At 41.0% G+C, this 22446-nt stretch overlaps 1 protein-coding gene across 2 annotated transcripts in view; it reads left to right on the top strand.

Annotated features, from left to right (window-relative positions):
• Positions 1–3907: 3907 nt before the first annotated feature.
• Positions 3908–22446, top strand: part of GAS2 (growth arrest specific 2) — a 172026-nt gene continuing 153487 nt past the window's right edge. Inside the window, exons 1-2 of one of the 2 annotated variants that reach the window (XM_090032841.1) lie at positions 3908–4119; positions 17765–17926. In XM_090032841.1, coding sequence (XP_089888967.1) covers positions 17785–17926 — 142 coding nt within the window. In that variant the 5' untranslated portion in view covers positions 3908–4119; positions 17765–17784. Of the gene's footprint in view, positions 4163–17764; positions 17927–22446 lie in introns of both variants that reach the window. The other variant, XM_090032840.1, reaches the window with a different exon arrangement.

Here is a 22446-nt window from a genome sequence, read left to right as displayed (position 1 = left end):
CTAGTGGAGAGCTAAGGAAGAATTTCTTTAATGTCCGAGCCCCCAAAGTCTGGAATAGCCTACCACCAGAGGTGGTTCAAGCACCTACTTTGAATGCCTTCAAGAGAAATTTGGATGGTTATCTTGCTGGGATCCTGTGACCCCAGCTGACTTCCTGCCCCTGGGGCAGGGGGCTGGATTTGATGATCTTCTGAGGTCCCTTCCAGCCCTAATGTCTATGAAGTCTATGAATTGCCATGCTTCCTGTTAATTGCTGAGGCCCTTTTAACAGCTCTGCTTACCAAAAAGTCACTTTGTGCCCTGCTGGCACAGCTGAAGAAGTGAATGCAGGAAGGTGTGCATGATATTGTACTGATATTTTGTGGGTGAAAGACAGTATCAAACCACATCTTTTGCTGGTGAAGTTTTAGGTGTGTTTTTCAGAGTTTTAGATAATGTTTAGAAAATGTTTGGGAGCTTTCACAGCCAGGGACAACCTGCATAAAGCTTGTGCTATCTGTATCTACAGACTTTGGTTAGTCTATAAAGTACAAATCTGCCCTGCCTTCATCCTTCATGAAGGCCATTCAGTGTCACTGACTGATCTGCATATCAAGGTCCATTACTTCTGATTAAGCTGTACTGTGTCTTTTAGAAAAATAACCAATCTTGATTTAAAGCTTCCAAGTAATGGAAGTTTAAGCTGCCCCAAAATAATTGGTTAACTCCCCTACTGTTAAAAATATTTAGTTTATTTTCTTTGCTTTCAGCATTCAGTCATTTGCTCTCACGGTGTATTTGTCTCAGACTAAAGAACCCTCTACTACTGGCTATCTTCTTGCCACATAGAGGGGGGGTCGTGATACTCCATCGCCATAGCAACACACTATGGCACTGTAGCATTGACAGACAAAAACTGTGATGCTGCAGCTATGTCACCATAGCAACGTGCTCCCTCATTATAGCACGCTGCTATGATGACATAGCAGCTAAAAATAACTGTGTGGCTGGCATGATGTAGTATGGGCTGGTACTGCGCCATCATTTAGTACTTCCTTTTAGAAGTACTAAATAATGGTGCAACAACAATGGCACTGTACAGCTATGTGTAGATGCACTCAGGTAGTTAAACCAAGTGACCTCTGATCCTTTTATTTCATAAATAGTGTTCCTTTAGTTCCACACAGTGAGGTACCTCTTTTAGCAACAAAGTAATTTGTATAGCTCTCCTCTGAACCCTAATTTTTAACATCATTTAAAAATGTGGACAGCAGGCCTTATATCACACCCCTACTCTTGAAGTCATGGATGGCCAAGTATAGTGGATATTCCCCTAGATGTGGAAGTAATTTTGGTGTACCAATTGCATAACTTAAATGGAGGAAACATTGACTCAGGTTCTCTACAAAGTCATAGCATCTGAGAATAAGGTTCCTTCTCTACAGTTTTTGTCCAACTCTGCTCTTTCTGTCTGCCCCCACTCCCCCCATCCTTTCTTCATGTTCCTAATATTCCTTTTCTATACATGCCAAATCATCCTCTTGACTCTTTGGAGGAGGTCTGTTTCAGAGACGTTGCAAGAATGTGCATGCACAAAAGCTTTAAAGTTTTGAGGGGCTATGACTGAAGCAAAGGAAACGTGAAGAAAAATGTCAAAAGTTAGCAAAGATTTTACTTCTATAGAAACTTTCATTGTTCTACGAAAAGTTACTTATGTTAAATGTGGAAGCTAAATGTAATCATTAAAGTGGGAAACAGGTTTTTTAGTCCAGTTTTAAGTGCAAATCTCAATGCACTTGTAATTGTGGTGTCACTACTGATACTTCCATAGCGCACATATAATGTACATTTCAGATTGCTTAATTGGCAGTGTGTTTCAACTAGCCCTGCTTGTATAAGATTTGATGGAACTTTACAGTTTTTGTTGGTTTTCACTGTTGTATGGGATATTACATATTACCTTTCTAGTATTTGACAATGTTTTGTGAAATGACTGTGAACAATGAAATCAACCTACAACAGCAACAAAAGCACAGAAAGATTCAGCTTGCATCATTCTTTACTGATACATGTAGTTGGTTGCTGTAAACTCATTGTGGAAAGGATGAGAACATCTCTCTCTCGGATTATAATCCTTCTCACTACCCACAGAACATTAAAATTGATCTAATTTCCTTCAGTCATGTACACAAATACATGTCTGGCTTTTTAATCATCTAGGAAGGAGGCTTAGGCTTTGATTTTTCATGTACGATTTCTCTTAATACTATAGGAAAAAGTCTAATTTCTATCAAATGCATGGATCCTTTGGAGATATTTTTAGAGACACAGCATTGTTTCCATATGAAGTTTTTTAACTTTTCTCCCCAAATACCAGGAAATCCGTAACACGCAAGAACAGCTTGGCAGAATTGTCCTTAAGTCAAAATGATTTTTATTGAGATAGCATGGATTATACATTGTTGCTTGTTATCTTTAAAAGGACTGTTTATCAACATCAGAAAAAACTCCTGCAAAAAAACTAACTGGACTTTGCCTGTCTTCAGATATTAATTTTAATACAGAATGTGTTCTGCTAGTCTGCAGAACAATTCTCTTCTTGGGTATATAACCCAGAAGTTCAGAGGGCTGTGTAGTATCTTGGAACTACCACCGCTTCATTCCTGAGCACCACTTTTGGACAATATACACCCCAATTTTTGCCCTGTGCTTGCTAAGCCAAAGCATCAAGAGTTAAATTAATAATGCAAGCATACTCTAATGGTGCAGCCAGGGTCGTCATAGTTATACACTTCCCCTTGTTGATGAACAGCTTTGATTTAAGGAGCACTCAGCACAGCTTAGTAGTCAATCAGAGCAGAGACTTAGAGCAGCCAAACTGGATGCAATAGTTTGCATAAAATGTGTGCAGGTTGATCTGCTAAAAATAGCCATTAGCCAATTAGAGTACAGGAATATGCTTGCAGTGTTATTTTTGAGAAATAACTCCACATTAATTATATACATCAGATTTCCCAGCAGATCAGTATGGGTCAGTACAAACTGCTTTTCTTCTTTCCAGCTAGCTCAGATACTCGTTTTTAATATAGTGGTACATAAATGTGCACTGACTACAGCTATTGAGCTAAATGGATCTATATTGTAAAAGAAACAAAAAAGGGAGCTATTTGTCTGGAGCTCTCTTATGGAAAGTGATAACATGATGCCATTAGGAAACTCAGCAAGACAATCTACATAAGCTGGGAGAAGCAGAAGTTTGAACATCTGTTTCCCCCTATTGAATTCATGAAAGGGCTTCTCGGCATATAGAATAAATGAGCTAATAAACAACAGTTGGGGAACATTATCTCTGTCGTTTACTATAACATTGAAAATACACTAATAGAACTAAGTGAGGTGAGCAGGTTTATAAATTAAACACCCCCCAAAAGCCACCCCCAGACAAACCCCTAACTTCATCCCAGCTCAGTCAAGTCCAACTTGTTTAAAGTGCAATTTTAAGAGCAGTCATTTTATATGAAAAGTTTGTTTTGATTTGAAATTTTAGAGTTTAGATTTTAGAGTTGTGTGAGATCCTTATGGGGGGGGGGAAGCAAATGAAAGTTTTTTTTCCTAAAAGACACAGGGCTTCACAAGATCTAAAGCTGAAATTATGTCACCTTAGCCAGAAAACTCAGAGATTTTGCAATAAAAATGGTGTTATGAAGTGCTAAGAAGCACTCCTAGCCAGCACGGTTTTTTTCTTTCTTTTTTGGAGGGGGGTGGGGGAGTTTAAACGTAACCTTTTTCACAATCAGCCACTTGGAAGGGGAATCATAATAATAATAAAAGAAGGAGCCCAGGCACCAAGTGCCTGCCAAGGGTTTGTAATATAATATCCCAGCGTTTCAAGGGTAAACCAGTGTCAATTACGTTTGCCGTCCCCCAGAAAAAGTAAGCATTTAACTTCCGTTCAGTCTATGTGGACTGATGAAATGTAGGAAATCTGTTTCTGGAAAAAAAAAATTGCTTTCCCAAAGAGAGCACCAAGTGGAGCGATCAGAAGTATGAAGAGTGGCAGTGCTGCTGCTGGTCTGCTCAGGTTGGGAGAGCAGGACGGGCTGCAGGAGGAGAGAGGCTTTGTGGCTCTGCAAGGAGAAAGTGAGTGAGATTTCTTCCCAGCAAGAGCTCCAGGAGGCTTGGGGTGAGGAATGCTGGCCATTTGAAAGGGCTACAAGGGGGGAGCGAGGGTTCTCTGCTCACAGCTGCAGGCATCTGGCTGCATCTGCAGAGCCCGGGCTGCTTGCAAGTTGGGGCTGGGGGGTGGGTTTGTTTCACTGCAGCCTTTTAATTCCAAGAGCAAAACGTCAAAGTGGGGGAGCTTTTGTTTTCTTTCTCGTAGCCTGAGATGGCAAGAAATCCTACCTCCAAAGGGATTGCGATTCAGACACCCGGCAGGGAAAGCAACCTAGTGCCGCAGTCAGATCTGTCTCCCATCTGCATGCTGGTCCCAGGCTTGGCACTGTCACTTAGGCAATTGGGGAGGGATGGGATGGGAGGGAGAGGAAGAGCAGCGTTAGTGATTAGAGGATCATTATGTCCAGCTGGGGGATTTGCCAGGGGCCGGTTTCTTAGCGTGCATAGTTTGTGCTAAGCCCTCGGATTGATGAATGTTTGCATTGTCTCGCCTCTAATGGGCAGCACTTTGTGGTCTACACACTCATGGCAGAGCCTGATATCAGCCCATGCCTTATGTGCATGGGCCCTGAAGAGAGCACCCAGGATAGTATAGATGAGAGCACTAGTGGTGAGTGTCTGACAGCCACCCAGGCATATGGACCCTGGTAGGCTTGTCATCTTCTGCTTCAGTTGCATGAATGTCTCCTCTACTTTCAGCACATCCTTTCTGCCTGCTTAGGTGTCCAGGGCTCCCTCTGTGCTCTATTGGCTTTTGGGCACTGGTGCTGCAAGGGAAGGGGGACATGGTGGCTGTGTAGAGATGGCAACATTGTGCACTGGAAATATGATCAACTGCATCCAGTGCAGGAACAAGTGTTTTGCTGGGGCAGGCTGCTAAGTTTAGGCAGAGCCAAGCCACTCCAGTGAGGGCAGAAGTCACTTCTCCAAGGTACCCTGGTTGAAACATTAGCTTCAACCCCAGAACAGCTCTTTCAGGCTGCTGCTTGCCTTGTCAGGCAGAGAAGGGGAGGCTTTGACTCGATGCTTGGATTCTTTGCTTTATGGTGGTTTTAGAAAAGATCACTTCTTCAGACTTGCTTTCCTCTTCCTGCAGCAGCTTTGGGGGAGGAGGGGCATCTGGTAGCCTTGGCTGGCTCAACCAAGAAAGGTGAAGGCCTTTGCTGGTCACGGAGAGACGCATTGCAGGCTTCCTCTAATGCAGCTCTAGCAGAGTGCTTGCAACATGTCTTTGAAATGAAAAAAGATGCCTGTCTTTCCATCTCTATGCACATTAAACCTTGGGTTGTTTCTTCACTGCTGAGCGGAGAGGGTGCCAAGTGTAATGGTTTTGCGTTGTGGATTGTGATTGAATAGGAAACTAGCTGACATTCCTAAATTCACTTCATATGGTCCAATAGGCCATCTGATCAGAAATACACTGTGGTACCCTGGTTAAAACCTCCACCAAGCCTGGAGCAAGGAGGTGAGACAGCAAGTGTTGTCCCTGGCTACTTTTGGTGAGATTTGTGCCTTAAAGCTCTATCTATAGGCTCATCATTGCAACTTGGTCAGGATGGAGACAGGCTTAACATTCAGGCACCTATCCTATTCCCCCTAGAGTCAATTAAAGGCTGGCCATTGGTTTCAAAGGAGGCAGGATAAAACCGGATAGAATTACAGAATGGAAGTTTTCACCAAATGAATACAAAATTCTAGGATGTGGTGATTTATTAGCAATAAACCTGTGGCATTGCCCTATATAAACATGCCTATTCTTCTTTAGAAATATAAAGGTAGCTGTACTCATTAAGAGTCCATTTCCTGTTTCTACATACATTTGATAATTTCTTTAGATAAGGGAGATTGATATTTTCATTGGTTTTTTTTTTTATAGAATGTTTTAATATTCATTTTGCTTAGGCAAGTAGGAACCCCTCCCCCCGGATCCTGCTGTCTTTTTGCAGGCAAAAGTAAGAAAAGAAAGAAGCCTAACTTTCTTGACTGGGTCATGAATCAGAAAATGTGTTATTTATCACATTATGTCCAAGAAAATATAGAACATTTCTCAAGTTTTTGTTTGTGCGGGTGAGAGAGATGCAAATAACATGCCTGCTTTCCTTTTGGTGGAACAAACATGCATCAAGACAGCAAACTTTCCTTTGATAGGAACAGTCTTGGAAGCTCCTAGCCTTCCAGGAACCACCTTAAAAGAGGCTTTTATTTTTTCTTGGTTAATTTCATTTGATGCTGGCTTCAAACCAAGACACTTATAGGTCCAGAGTATCAATATACAGTCCTTTGCCAGGTTCCAGATACACTGTGTTTTAAGTACAGCACACATTTTATATCAAATATATTCATAACATAAGGGACAAAGACTTCTTGTGATTAAAGTTTACTTTATCAGTGTAGATCACATTTTGATGTAAGCCCTTAAAAATTCTAATTGATTAATGAGTTTCAGATGGTGGTTCCCCTGCCTTTCCCTTTCCTCTCCTTTTAACATGTAGAGTATGCTCTAAGCTAATCTGGGAGAGCTCCAGAAACCCTGGGCTAAATTGGTTGCGGTATAGTTTATAAGGATAATAAAATAACTAGAAAAATTGAATTTCCTTACACAAATATAATCATGCTTGCTGCATCTCTGTGAGCTTGTTTTATCTTGTTATTTTTTATAGTTTGAAAAGACAATTAAGGTTACAGATATGTGTCTTCAAGGTGATGCAGTTAATAGCGACATATAGTATCTTGTAGAATGTATGGTTCTATAAAGGTTCTTCATGACAATTTATATCATATGGCAACAAAATCAGAAGTTAATGTTAACAGTTTCTATGATCTATGTCATTTTATGAAAGTTGAAGGATTAAATGAGTGATTATTACAATATTCTAGGATCATAACACCTTAGAAATTCATTATGATGACTGCTTGAATCACGTGAAGTTCACCCTACAACATCTGATTGTTCGCTATATTTTCCCTAGTCCTTTGTTCAGTTTAGTTTTAAGTGTCTCAAAATGGGGAAGCTTCTGTTATTTCCCTTGGGAGACTATTCCACTATCTAGCAGACTTTACCATTGATAGCAATTTCCTGACATTAAGGAAAACAATTTCAGAAGTTGTTGATTGTCTCTTGCATTCCGAGGAAGATGTTAATCAATAATATATATTGACATGCACATAAATCAAAGATAATTCCAAACTTACAGTTTACACTGTACTTTCATCTAAGATCTTCTGCATGGGGAAAACCATAAATATTGGGATAAGAACGCTAGCATTTTTGTTTTTAATAATTCAGCCTTTCAAATGTGGGCAGTTTAACTGTATGTACATATCATATGTTTGTACTCGTTAGGGGCGTCTACACGTGCAAGTAATGCGACACAATAAATTCTGGCATGGTTCATGACAGAGTTTATTACTCATGAGCACTGTGTTTGCACATGCATGTGGGATTGCAGCACGTTGAGTCTGTCCAGAGCAGCCCCAGCTGGCAGGGAGCCTGGGAAGGTCAGCCTGATAGTCTGGGGCTGCTCCAACCCAGCTCAAAGTACTGCAGAGGGGCTAGCTGGGGCACGAGGGTGATACATAATTCGGAGAAGATTTGGCTTAATTTGGTGGCTGAGTCTCTGAATCCGAATCGAATCAGGGAACCAATTTAAAGGTCGGAATTTAAAAAGATTCGGAGAGCTTTGATGATTCGGGCAATCCCCGAGGGCTGCAGCAGGGAGCTGCAGCCAGCTCCAAGGTGGTAAGTACTAGGGGTGGGGGAGGGGGAGCTAGGGGAGGAGGGAGGGAGGGGACCATGGAGGTCCCCCATGCCCCCAGCCCCACCATGCCCCTGACCTCCCCAGCTCCCAGTGCTTTTGAAAAAAAAAAAGTCCCAAGTTCACCAGGTGCTGCCGTGTGGGGAGGCGATCCCCACTGCCCCACACTACATGGGGGGCTCTGCATGATCCCCCTGACCCCCTCCTTTCTCCTTCATCCCCCCCATGTGTGCCCCACCTGGGCCAGCTTTGGCTCTTTAAGAAACAAAAACTGAGAGAAGCCCCGGGACTCACTGCTGCTGGAGCAGACTCGGGGCTTTGGGGGCTCATGTAGAGCCCCCCCCACATTGTGTGGGACAATGCAGGGCAGCAGGGATCATCCCCTGCTAGCAGGAGTGGTGAGTCTGGGTTGTTTTTTGATTAAAGGGCTGAAGCTGGCCCGGGCGAGGCACCTGTGGGGGGGTTGGGGGGAGTGGGGAGGGAGTCAGGGCTTGTGCAGAGCTCCCCATGCGGCATGGCAGTGGGGATTGCCCCCCTGCAGTGGCGGACAGCAGGGATCGCCCCCTTGCCCAGCAGCACCTGGTGATTCAGGGCTTTTTTGTGCCAGGAGCTGGGGTGGGTGGGGTTGGGGGAGTGGGCGGGGGATGGGCCTGGCTGATTCAGAGATTCAACAGGAGCTTAATCTCCGAATCAGACTTGGCCAAATTGAATCGGGACAGTGATTCAAATCGCCAAATAGAATCACTGTCTCCTGAATCAGCCGAATTCGAATCCAAAGTGAATACTAGCTGCTTCACACAGGCCTACTAATTAGTCAACTCCGTGTGCAGATTTGTGATTGCATGCAGATCCATGTTTGTTTCCACAAATATGCGTGCAGCCTTTCTGGCCTTAGACATTTTCTGCACTGCAGGGGAGCAGCACGGGAGCAGGGAAGGGAGTTAACCCTGGATATCCAGGGGGCAAAGAAAACTTGCCCCCAAAAAAGCAGTGTGGCGCATGTGGGGGGCAGCGTGTGCCACTTATAACTGGAGCCTGGCCATCTGGGGCCATGCTCTGGCTGCAGGCCAAGGTCCTAGCAGCAAGTTTACTGCTGCTGTAGCCCTAGAAGGCTCCTAGGACCCCAGGTAAGGCTGCTGGGGCCAGCACAGTGCCTCCTCTCCCCCCCGGGGTAACCTGCACAAGGCACATGGCACAGATGTTCCCTGGGGACAAGTAGTGGCAGCACAGTGTGCTGCTGCTGGTTGTTCTTGGGGAAGCAAACGTTCATACTTGTGTGGACGTGGCCTCTGGGTGCAACTTAGTTATAAACCACTTGATCCTTTAAAAGTTATTTCATTTTCAACATCCTTTAATGAACCCTAAATAGAGATCTTATTCTTATTTCAAAATGAGTCAGTCGGTGCTCCAGACACTATATTCAAGTTCTGTTGCAGGGCCAGAACAGTTTTATTCTTTTCCATTCACTTCTTGAGGTGATTAGAACTAGCAGGGAGATCCAGCACAGCCCCTTGCCAGGTACTCATGAGTTCTGTTCTGGCTTTTGATCCTCAGTCTTCTCCCTTTCCAGAATGGCTGCTATCCAATACCATTACCTTCTTTCTAAGACAGCAGGGGATTGTCTGCAGTTGCAGCTGATGCCCCTGTGTGAAAGCCAGTGTGCCTTGTGTAGTGTTGCAGGCTCAAATTCCTGTGATGAAAGCTCTGGCTACTTGTTTCTAAGATATTTTCTGCCCCTGCTACCAGTGACTGAAGCTACTATTATGTATGATGTGAACCTTTACTGGATTCAGCTGCATCCATCTAGTCAGCGTACTGCTTTTTATCTTGTACAGGGAGAAATTCAGTCCACTAACATAAAGGCGGAATATAGTATTGTGAAATAAACTCCTGTAACAGGGTCAAGATACAGTGTCCCCAAACAACACAACTAGGCTGACTGTGCAAAGCATGGGGGCGGCTGGATTATAGCACAAATCCAGTTTTTCTTCTCTTCCCAGTAGCCCTGGCTGAGCTAAGATTACCTGCAAATTGAATTTCTGTTCTTGCCCCAGACAGACCAGCCAAAGCACTACAACAGTGGCTACACAGTGGCTCTGTGCTGCTGCTCACCAGACCAGTCTTCTGCACCTCCTCATGTAAGACTGAAGAGACCTTTGTGCCCAGTTCTCTTCAGCCTTCACAAGAGACATCTGAGGGCAGACCTTGTAGCACCCTTTAGGTTTATCAAGGGAGGACAACAGAGAGTTGGAGATCCGCTATTTACCAGGACACCCCTAGGAGTAACTAGGAGTAATAGGTACAAACTAGTGGACAGTAGATTCAGGTTAGATATTAGGAAGAAATTTTTCACAGTAAGGGTGACCAGAATCTAGAATGGGTTGCCAAGAGGGGTGGTGCTATCACCTAACTTGGAGGTCTTCAAGAGGAGGCTAGATAGGCATCTGGCTGGGGTCGTCTGACCTTGGTCCTTGTCCTGCCTGGGGCAGGGGGTCAGACATGATGATCCTTCGGGATCCCTTCTGACTCTACAATCTATGAATCAGACTCTTTGTTCAGGAAGTATATCACTTGTGGAAATGTTTCGTTTGTCTCAGATGTTTTTTAAGTCTTGCTTTTTGTAACTGAGTGCAAATGCAGTGCAAGGTGCTGGCTTCCTCACTTTGCATACTGAAGTCTTCTGCTACACAAAGCAAATAGTGCATAGAAAGCTACTGAGAAGGATTTCCTGTGGTGCCATTTTACCATATTTTCTTGCATACTGTATGCCCCTAAATAAGACAAGTATCTTGTTTTGGGGAAGGCAGAATGAAGGCAAAACAATTTTTCGACAGAGCTGTATAGAGCAGGGTCAGAGCCTAATCTTTAGCTTGCTCGGTTCCCCTCTCCTACTCAAACAAAAGCTGTAACCCCAATTGCTGAAGATGGGGGTCCATTGCTAGATCTGTGATTTTGAAGAGATAAAAAGTTGGCAAGGCTGTGAACTAGGGGGAGAGAGACTGGGAGTAACAAGCAGGAAAATTGCCAGAAGAAAAGTTAGCTTGATTACTGGGTTATCAAGACCATTAAAAAGGACAGACAATTATTATGCCTGTGGAGTAAAGAACAATCAGTCATTAGGTCAACTGAGTCCCTCAGCTGCCTGAATAGAAATGTCACTACTGCTGCCAGGCAGTTGGTTTGGAGCAGGAACCAAAGTGAGGTGCTTCTATTCCAGGCAAAAAAATCAGCTTTCTTGCTTAAAGTCCTACACCCCAATTTTAGGGGGTGAACCATTTTTGGGGGGTAAAAGGTAGGGTATGTGAGAGAATGCAGTAATCTGTCTGATTTCAAAGTGGAAGAACCACCTATACTTATGGTGCAAGAATTTGATTTGTGGACCTGCTCAATTCTTACTGGATTTTTTTGAGACCACAGACATAGATGTCAAAGATGTCACTGGACAGCTTTCAGCTGGTAATATTTTTTTATTTATAGTCATTATTTACCTGGATGGGTAGAGATGACAGGGAACTACATTGACTTAAATCTCTGGTTAGCTATCTTTGGTACTTTCATGGACCCTTTTACCACACTAACATGAGCATCCAGCTTTAATGTTTTTCTCTTTATAATACCACTTTGAGGTCGAAAACTACCGTTATCCCCATTTTACAGATAAAAAACAGATTTAAGTTCAGGCAAAGCGGGAACTGAGCCCAGCTCTTCAAAGCCAAAGTCTAATGCCTGCTCCACTGGATCATTCCTCTTCTTTCCGCTAAGTTATCTTTTCCATCCATGTAAGTTTTTAACACACAGCAGTGTATTATTCTTTCTTCGTCTTGTATTAGTAATGAATTTAATTGAAAAGCCACCAGAATGACAGAAAATTGCTTATTTGATTCTCCTTGCTTACACCTGATGCTCACTGACAATTATGAACAGATAGCTTAAATTACGCTGCTGGCAAAATACTGTTCTGAGCTACAATACACAGAAAACTAAATGTGCCTCTGTAGAGCAAAATAAAAACTTCACTGTCTGGTGGAAGCAAACAGGGAGGAGTGTAACCTTCCAGCTTGTTGAAACTGTTACATGTCATTAGGTGTACTGTAAACTAGCCTGCACTGAATTCTTTGCCTAGACAATGAGTCTAAGAATTTGAGATGTCTCCTTAGAATGACAAGTGGGGGGTGGAGGGGAGGGGAGGAAGACTACCCTGCATAAATATGACTTGCAACAAAACAGAAGGTTAAAATAGATAAAGTTCTGTCCTAATGTAGGATTGCTTTCAGAAGAGCAGGGGAGAAGTTGTTTCGTGAAGAGTATTAAGGCATTTTAAAGGTAAGTTTTTAAAGTACTTATGCATGTCAGTACTGGATTTAACTAAAGGGGATATTCTGTGACAAGATAAATTTGATATGATTATATAGACTGAGCTCAAAGCTTCCCCCCCCACACCTGATATTATACTGCTTGTATTTCTGATGAGATAAAACAGTGTTTGAAAAAAATATTTACTGGTAAGTTCAAGGGTAGATTGTGCAGTTCTTACTGGAAGGAGGGGAAGGATGGCTTAGAGGTGAGTGTGCCAGCCAGTGACTTTAGAGACTACTTCTGTGACTGTGAAAAGTCAGTTGATCTCTCTGTTTGCTACTTCTTCATCTGTAAATTGAGGATAAAGCTTTCCTACCTCCCAGCTTATATGTAGTGAAGTGTGTAGATGGTATCGTAATGTGAGCATTACATAGGGAGTGAAGAATCCAGTCGTGATTATGGATGTCATTTTAATGGAGCCTCATGGAGTTCGGAAGACAGTTTCCATTGACTTGAGGTTAGATTAAGGTCTGACTCTCTTGCAGTCCTTTGAAAATCCTAGCCAATGAATGTGTAATGAAATTATACATAAAACTACCTGGGGCAGGGGGTCGAACGCGATGATCTACTGAGTTCCCTTCCGAGCCAAACATCTATGAATGCCAGACAACATCTATACAGGTTTCTCTTGCTTTATGCTGTACATGTGTTCCTGGAAAACGGTGCATAACTCACATTTACATAAAGGGAACTCACTTTACAATGTAACAAATAGGGGTACGTTCCAAGACTTCAATTGTACTGACCCCCAAACTCATTTCTACCACATTTACAAGACAACTTTGGTACTCATCAACAGCAGACAGTACACACAAGTACAGGGCACTATCATAATGGAGATGGCAACTACAGAAACACATTGCAGACAGCGAGAGAGGAGCACAGATCCACACAAGACTATATTTGGTGAACGTCACTCTCACAATACACCTCATAAAGCAGCTGATTGTGGGCTTCCACCACACCATTCACATAAAACTGAATTTACCTTGCACATAAAAATTTTTTGGTATAAAAGGGTCATCTCATAAGAGCGAATTTGCATATACAGAACCCGCATAAAGCAAGAGAAACCTGTACTGGATTATGTGTGGACTAGTAAACTTTAACTGAGAAACCAAGAAAACTGTCATGTGTTATCACACAGTTTCTATGGAGGGTTAAATTAAGTTTTGGGAGAGCTTCTTGAACTGCATTTGTGAAAAGCCAGTATCAGCTGGAAAAGCAATAAAGAACTTACCAGCTCTGATTCCATACTGACACCTCAGTAGCACATGGTCAACTATACTGATAGTCTACTGGTGGCATTTAAAAGAGTCATCAATGAAGATACAGGTTGCAATCTTCAGCCCTTTCCTTTTAGGTTGATTTCCTTTTTCTAAGTAAAATATAGAGATGCTGTGGTTTGGAAAACCACAGGGTGATATAGGACAGGTCAGAGGAGAATCAAGAAGGAAATCAGTGAAATTTTCCAAGCAAGGTGAGATTAGAATATTTATTAATATATGACTTTTTCACTGTATTTTCTTCATCCCAAACTCTTCTCTAGGGCTAGGGACAGACATTACACATAAACCGGTTTAAGTGATCAGAAACTGGTTTAAACCTGTAACAGGACAGATGTTCAGTGCACATAAACCAGTTTGAAAATGGCTGAAACTGGTTTGAGATAAACCTGCTTGAATGTAGTATCAGACTTAACTGATTTGGCTCAAAACAGTTTATGCAATGTCTGTCCCTGCCCCCTTGCTGCTTTAAGATAAGCCAGACTCCTCCAGCATCCTGGCATGCTCTCTGCTCCCTGGCTGCTGCTCTGGCACAGACTGTGGGCTGCTCCCTCCTCACCACTCCTTTCTAAGCATGAATTCCCCACTTCCCTTGGCCTTGCTGAGGAGGTGTCTGTGTATTAGCTAGCAGACCACACACTGGCTACAGTCGGTGCTGAATCAACTGGTAGCTGGTAATGTCCCTCAGTTGTTTTCTTAATGGGACGATAAACACTGAGTTAGAGGTGATAAAAATTGTTATCAATTCCCTGCTGGACTAATCCACACATCTTGTCAGGGCCTGGCCATGCTCCCCCTCAGCTCAGTACTGTGGAAGGAAGGGAGGGCTGCTCTAGTGTGCCTCCGGCTTCTAGCCTGAGCCACTGAAGGCATATGTCTGCATTTCTGGGATGTCTGTCTAATTACAAAACTGATTTAGCTTAGCCAGGTTAGACTAACCTGCAAAGATTGAATCAAATCAGGCTCAGGCTTTTTGAATGTCTGTCCCTAGCCAAAAAATATAGCTCTTATCCTAGATTCCCCTCATTTGCATGCATATACCACCAGCTTACAAATGTCTTTATTCCCCTTGCACTTGATCCTATTTTAGTATTTCCCTTTCTCAGATTATAGCTGTTCAAACCCTTCTTGCATCTTTCCAGCTCAGAATTGCCCATGCCACACATTTAAGAAACAACTGTCTTCTTACTTAAACGCTGCTTCACGCAGAACAGTTCCCTCAGCTGCAACTCTTGTCCCTCCTGATACCTGGAAGCTGCACATAAATCCTTCTACATGCATGCACACTAAATTCTTTAGGACCAAACTTATATTCTCTCCTATCTAGCCACCAACAGCAACAGGATCAAGTGGTCAACCTAGAGCCTTCCTCACTTCTTTCTTTGCTGCTGGGTCTGGAAAAGCAGCAGTCAGATTAGCAGAAGGCATATTTAGGAGAGAGTTCTATAGTTCTGCATGGAACTGAAATCGCGCTGCAAATGCCTGAATTCTTTGCTCCATGCCTTTTGGTGCTTGAAGGCTATATGCTTCAAGGGCGCATGTGCAGTTTCTGTCCTATCGTTGATCCTAATGGCTTAGGCTCCACAGAAGGTGGTGTGTTTCTCTTGCAGAAGTTCCCTGGTGGTAGCCCTGTGCAATAAGACTCCAATGGTCAGAACTCTTCCAAGCCTGTGTAGAGTCCGCAAGAGACAACAGTGTATTAGACAGCCACCAGTAGCTCAGACAGAGTTTTGATGTTATAGACAGGGTTCAGCCCCATTAGCACCAGCACATCACAGAGCAGCCCATGGCTTTGGTTGGCCAGATGTATTAAAAACCTGAAAAGGAATTTGCTCCTTTTGGAAATGTTGAGAAGCAACTTCTAAAACTGTCCTGTAATATATTTTCTTTTTTTCTACAGCAGTGATGCTGTTTTCTTGCCATTATAGTTTTGCGTATATGTATTGAAAGAATAAATGAAGTAAAATAAGAACAAACAATAATGATACTGTATTCTAAAGGCGTATCTGTGTACATCAAGGTAGTCTGTAAAAAGACCATACAAAAGCTATTTTACTTTCCTTGGGTATCCTAAATCATACACTTTAATAAGTAAGATAAGTTTTTCCTATTTTTACCACTAATATTAAAGTGCTTATACAACCATGGAAGAGTGAGCTGGATTCAATTCTGGCTCGCACATCATCAACTGAATTCTTAACTGTTGGAGAGAGATTTTTTTACTCCTTCTTAACTTCCAAAGAGGAAGTGTGAGACAGAAGGGTTTAAACCTGACTCTGCCTTAGACTCCCTGTGGAAATGTTGACAAGTAGTTTAACCTTTCTCTGCGCCTTCATTTCTCTGTCTCCAAAATGGTGATAATAATTCTTTCCTACCTTACAGCAGCATTTTGAGGCCCTCAGATACTATGGCGATGAGTGATGCAGAGAACCTTTAAATACACTGTGACTTTACTGCTGGTGATGTCTAAGCCAGAAGAACCCATTTTGAGAGGAGATTCCAGGTTAAGTTAGTAGAGCTAACAGCCTGAAAAAAATCTCCTGCTTGCTTTCTTTTTTTGCTTTTTAAAAAAACCAGCTTATTTGACTTGTATGTACTTAACCAAAAAAATGTAAACCCAAGATGCCATTTTACAAATTCGGTGTTTAGAGCATAGATAAAGTTTAAGTGCATATCTTACTTATTTCAGACTTCTTTGATTTTTCAGGGGAGTTTGGTGTACAGAGAGGTTTTTATCTTTTGCTACCACTACTGTCCAAAAGATAAAATGACTCAGAAACTTAAATTTTTGCTGGCAAAGACGGTCTACTCTCTGTTGTGTTTCATTAGCTAAAAAAGCTGGGCATTTTTCAACAGAAATGTATTTCAAATGAAAGGTGAAACATATGAGCCTATTTATTCTAAATATTTCAGGAAATCTAAAACTTTTGGAAACTCAGGATTTTGAATGAGGAGGGAAGTGATGCACTGCATTCATTGATGGGGGTTAAGCAAGAGATTAACCAGATGTTTTGGCTTAAAAAAGGAGTTATAGTTACCCAGGGTATGGTTACATGAGGGAGGATTGCTTTAATTCATGCATTAAGATATCCCAAATTCAGATGTGTATGAAATATAACAGCATATTTTCAAGAAAAGATTGTGTCACTCTATAGCATTTTTGTTCTCTCTGCATATATAAATACTGCTTTTTGCTTTGTGTATCTTGTTGTATCACAGAATAGTTAATTGATCTTCCTCAATTTAATAAAAAGGTTACATCTGAGCATAGTCCTAACTTTTAGGAATCATGGCCTGACCATGCTCCCTTGGGAACCATCATCATATGCTAGAGGGGAAAGTAGTCCTAACGTGACACTGCTTTAGGTAAGAACCCTGCTATCTTTACAGGGAAAGGAAAGGTTCCTTGATGACCTCTTTTTCCCCTAGCTACAGTTCCAATAGGCACCTTATGCCTTTGACTGTTGTCATGATGTAGAAAAAAGAATGGAAAAAAATGAAGATTTTGTTCAGACCTACAGGTAGCTTTCACAGGTCAGAACTGAGGATTTCTGTAAGGTTTAGGAAAAGGCAAACTTGGACTACAACTTCACTGTGTGAATAAACAATGCCTTCAGGCTGCCATGCTATTTTTGTAGCACAATTCATTAAGCTTATTTAAAAGATTTTTTTCTATATTTCTTCAGCTGTGGAATAAATTGTTTTCATTTGGTAGCCTTGATAGCTGTTTATTGCTAAAAATGGCTTATTGCACTAGCAAAGCCTCTTACTTGTTTTATTCTTAGGCCTGATCCAAAGTAATGGACATTGGATCAGGCCTTCAATAACCGTTAACTGTGTATCTAAAAATGTTTATTTTGATTTGCTTTTAATCATTCCTTGCAGAATAGTTGATTGTGTTGGGATCATGTGTAGCTGGGTGAGTACAAATAAAATGAACATTATCTATTTGAGTGAATCACCAGCAAAATGCTCCATTTGCAAAATTAGGAATTTCATTTTATATGTTGTTTTCATGTGTTAGAGTTGCATCTGTTTGTTTGACATCTTGCATCTGAAAATAATAGCTAGTTCAAAACATTACAAATTATTTCTTTCTCTTTTCCTCCCCTCTCCTTTGTCCTCTCCTCTCTTTCTCCTTTTCTTTCTCCTTTCCTTTGTCTTGTCTTTATATGGTATATTGAGATACTTTTTTTTTTAATTAAAAAACAGGTACGACAAGTGGGTAAACAATGTGCACTGCTCTAAGCCCAAAGGCACGTGGGCCTGGGCTCTCTGACATGCATCAATACAGCCAATGGCTGGCCAGCAGACATGAGGCCAATTTGTTACCGATGAAAGAGGACTTAGCCCTGTGGCTCACAAACCTTCTGGGTAAGATAACCTTTCTCAATTAAAATGCAATCATTGAGATATATCACACTTCCTGGTAAGGTAACACTTTGTCCCTCAAGTCAGCAGAAAATACTGTTTTCCAGATTGTTTTCCCTCTCTGATAGAATAGCTGAATGGCTACCTTTAAATAATGTAGCTATCAACTAGGTCAAAAATGTCTCAAAAATAGCATGCATCCACTTTACTTAGGCAGTATTCCTATGAACTTGGTCCTTACTGGTTATTTTTCCACTGAGTTCATTTTGTGTTCTTCTGTATGCTTCAGTTAATGTCTGCCATCACATGTCTTTGATCAATTACAGACCTCATTGAGATCAATGCAGGACTAACCATCTCTCATTCATGCAAAACAGAATGAATTAACAGGGGCAGTTAAATGTCCTTTTGTAAAACAGTTGCTGAATTGATGGAGAACTGCTGCCCAAGGCAAGGCACGGCATACAGACAAAGCTGATTGGAAACCACGTGAATGAAAGGTTTTTCTTAGTGGACTGATTGCAAATACAGGAGCTTGGGTATTGATTGATTGCAGTTGTATACATCCCGGGCTACAAGATAGACACCGACCAGATAGCAAGGGATAGTGAGAGAAGCAGTGTAATGTATGGTCCATAAGAAAGGGAAGAGTCAGAGCTCCTTGGGATATAGGACTTGCTGGAAAGGCAGGCTTGGAAGGTGAACAAGGGTATGGGCTGCTGTTCCAACTGTGTTTTCGGAAGCAGGACTTGGCAATTTATCAAGATTTTGTCACAGAAGTACTTGATTTGTGTAATCAATCAGTTTCTCACCTGGGAAGACCCCAGATATTGGTTAACCAATAGGGCTATGAAGTGCCGAAATATTAACATAGCTTCTATTCCAGCCCCTATGCTTTTTGTTTCAATTCCTTATTACTTTCTAGGTGTATTGTTTTGTGTCATGAGTGTTCCATTTTTACTCTTGGTTCAAGACACAGTTTTGGGAAAGCAGGGACAAGAAGTTTAAAAAAAAAAAAAAGCATAAGAAAAATACACAGTTCCGTTATTTTCCAATTCGAGTGTATGGTTGTGCCCAATGTAAAAATGGACCAAATTAGAAACCTCAAATTTAGTTTGGCTTATATTCTTCAGTGGAAATCCAGTTAGTTCAGCTTTGACAAATTATACAATTGGCTTTAAATGTGTGAATATGTCAGGCTAGTGGTTCCATGTTTGTGCACCAGAACTTTCCCTATCATCTATTTTTGCATGTGATTACAGAGACAGAAATGTTTTTATCAATGTTTAAATGTTGCACAGCTAGAAAAGTTGCAAGTGCTCAATATGCTAAATATTTGTATCATCTTAAAAATACAGTGAATGCATGTACTTAAAAGGAAAACAAAGGTCTTTTGGTCTGTACAACTTAAGATGATTCAATTTAGAGAGACTATAGGTTTTTGGAGCAGGGAATTATCTTTTTTTTGTATTTAAGCAGCACCCAGTACATCGGGGCCTGGTCCATGAATGAGGCTCAAAGCTCTGCTAAGCTACAAATAATAATAATATTCATTTATCTTGAGTATGCATAGAACTCCTTCTTTGAGAAGCTCAGGGGAGAATTTAGATTAAATAGTTCATTAAGTCAAACTCAAGATGTAGTTTTTTGAGGTCCATATAGGTGAGGCAAGGCATTTTCTGATGAAAGCTGTATTTAAATCTTCTCAAAGATAGTATCGTGTAATAATCCAGTATATCTGCTTCATTTGCTTAACCCCAAACTCTTTATTAGCATTCACTTTGCAACATTTTCTAAGTGAAGGCAAGTATTATGACAAGGAATGGCTGAAAATTAAGTGTCAGTAGGTGGCACTCAGGAACATGCAGCATAGTCCCTTCTTGTGGGACATTAAAACAATGGTCATTTTGTTCTGCCATTGAGGAAAATAAAGACACAACAAAATGAAGTAATACCCAAAAGTCACAAAGAAGGGATTGATCCTTCAAGTCTTCTTCGCATGGCACTTGCATTGAACTTTACGGGAAATTCGAAACCTAAAGTGCCAGAGAGGAGACAAAAATCTAGAATTCCTTACTCTTCACCTCCTTTTGCTACTATGCTAGTTTTCTGTTTTGTTTACATTTAAGTCACAAGAAGCTATGTATGGATTCAACACTAAACATACTAGTTCACTATTAAAGAAGAAAGTACTAATCTGTAATGAAATGAGATGGAAACTTAATTGCATGTGGTAAGACAGAGCTCTCACACTGACAGGATCAAGAATTAGGTCTCTTTTCAGCTAGAAAGTCTCCACCACCAGAAGACTCTGAAATAACAAGCATCATTCAAAATCTTATTTTTTCAAGTGCACATCAAACTGTGAACCTTCTCAATGGTGTTGTGAGAATGCATCTTTTCTTTTATTAAGCAGCACGTACTATTCAACAGGTTAACACATTCTCTCATTTTTTCCACAAATGGACCCTCATTCATTTCTCAGGACTTGACTACATAGAGATACTCAGAAAATGAATCCAAGCTTACTAAAATTCTGAAGTTAAAGTAGGTTATTTAAAATATATTAAATCTCTGCATAGATGCTCTTATTCAGAATTAAAGTGACCTTAATTTGATTTAGTTTAATTCACTTCGAAAGTCAATTGAGCTAAACCAAATTAAATCTACTTTAATTCTGAATAAATGTTTACACAGGGATTTAATATAATTTAAATAATATACTTTAACATTAATTTGGAATACTTTTCCTAATTGTCCTTATTCAGATAAACCTTTGACATCAGATCAGCCCTGCTTTACACCAGAAAGAAGAATCGGGTCAGTGTTTTTAAAAATTGGCTACTCAACTAAGGTTTTTTTATCTGGCTGAATTAGGTTACATCTTGTTTCACCTGGCTCTTGTTCATTCATTTGCATTGTGTACCATTTAGGGTGCATGATAATCAGGGACACTTGTCTCCAACCATGATACATTTTTTTTTTTTTTTTTTTTTTTTTTAACAAACAGAAAAAGGATATTTTATGCAAGCTTGTGGTCTGAATCTTTTATGGTTGATCTGGTTGGTGAAGATGTATGTCTAGGGGTTTTTCTACAGAGGGAAATACATCATACCCAATGCTGATTATCAGTGGAAATTTAGATGAGCGTAATTTTACACCTAGTTATACGGAATTTTTTGAGATCATAATTACAAACTTGAAACATGACAATATGCCAGATGAGATCATTAAAATAAATAAAAGTCTTGACATTAGATTGGAAGAATTAGGCACTGCAACTAGAATAAGTAATCTCAGGTTGATGGGAAATTTGGAAACTTGAGGGCTGTGTACACATACAAAACAAAGTTGGGTTTTGACCATTTAACTCTAAGACGTTTTGCCTTAACTTTGCCTTGATTCAGCAGGAAGACTGCTTTCAAGTTGATTTTGATTGCCTGGTGTGCATTTGGCTTATTATCTGTACAATTATGTCTAAGCAGCATGATGGTCAGAGTGTCTCACAGGGAGATTTCCATTGACCCCACAGCATCTGCATGGAGGTGGCTGCATATTCATTACACATGTATAAATAAACATCCAGAATAAAGTGTGTGGAGGAGGCAGAGGGATTGCTAAATTCCCAAAGGAAGTATTCCAACAGTCAAAACAGTCACTGTTTTTGAGTTCTTAGATTGTTTCATAATGGGGGGGGAGAGAAGGAAGAAGAGGTTCAGTGGAGGAAGGAAGAATGGTTTCAATTCTCTTGAGTAGAGACTGGAAGATTTGTACATTTTTCCTGTTAAATATTTGTAGCTCACATATGGGTATATAGTATGCTTCTATGTGGATTCAGGGTTTTTAGTAATGATTTTTGTTTCATGGCTCTTAAATACACTTTCATTGCCTATTCTCATAAAATATTCTTGACTTTACATTGCCCCTTATAGTTATTATATATTCTGCAATAACAATGAGAGTTTTTTCACGTGCTCTGACCAATGAGTGGATCTAGGTTTTCGCAAGTACTGAGCACTCGGCAGTTCCCATTGTGAGATTATGACCATATTTTCAAATTGGAGGTCAGCATTTGAGTGTCATGAGCTCCTGAAAATCTGGCTATTTAGGCTGCAATGCCAGCTATGTATTTTGAAAAGGGATCATTGTGTGGTTAAAGTTAAGCATGCCCATATAAGAGCTTTGCATAGTTGCTACGCAACCTCTTCCTCCTACACTCTGGATAAATGCAGAAGGAGCTTATTGGGAATGGAGAGCCTCTGTGCCAAGTCTGAAACAGGGATGAGGCACCTGTACTTCTCTCAAACTGGTTGTGTTACCAGGCTTCTGTTCCAGTAGGTAATCTCTAGTAAAGAATAACTTCCATGCCTAGTTACTCCTGCTAGGATTCAAAAGGTATTGAAATTTCTGCCTTTCCAGGTATGAATCTAGGCTGCCAATTCTGAGCCACGGTAGACCACAAATAGAATTTAATGGCGGAGCTTTGTAGCGACTCCTGAACAGTTGGTATTGAACCAACTGTT

This window comes from Crocodylus siamensis, chromosome 2, assembly GCF_052110815.1.
Source record: "Crocodylus siamensis isolate JL-2025a chromosome 2, ASM5211081v1, whole genome shotgun sequence".
NCBI classification, from domain to species: domain Eukaryota; kingdom Metazoa; phylum Chordata; order Crocodylia; family Crocodylidae; genus Crocodylus; species Crocodylus siamensis.
This window is presented reverse-complemented; position numbering and strand designations above follow the sequence as displayed.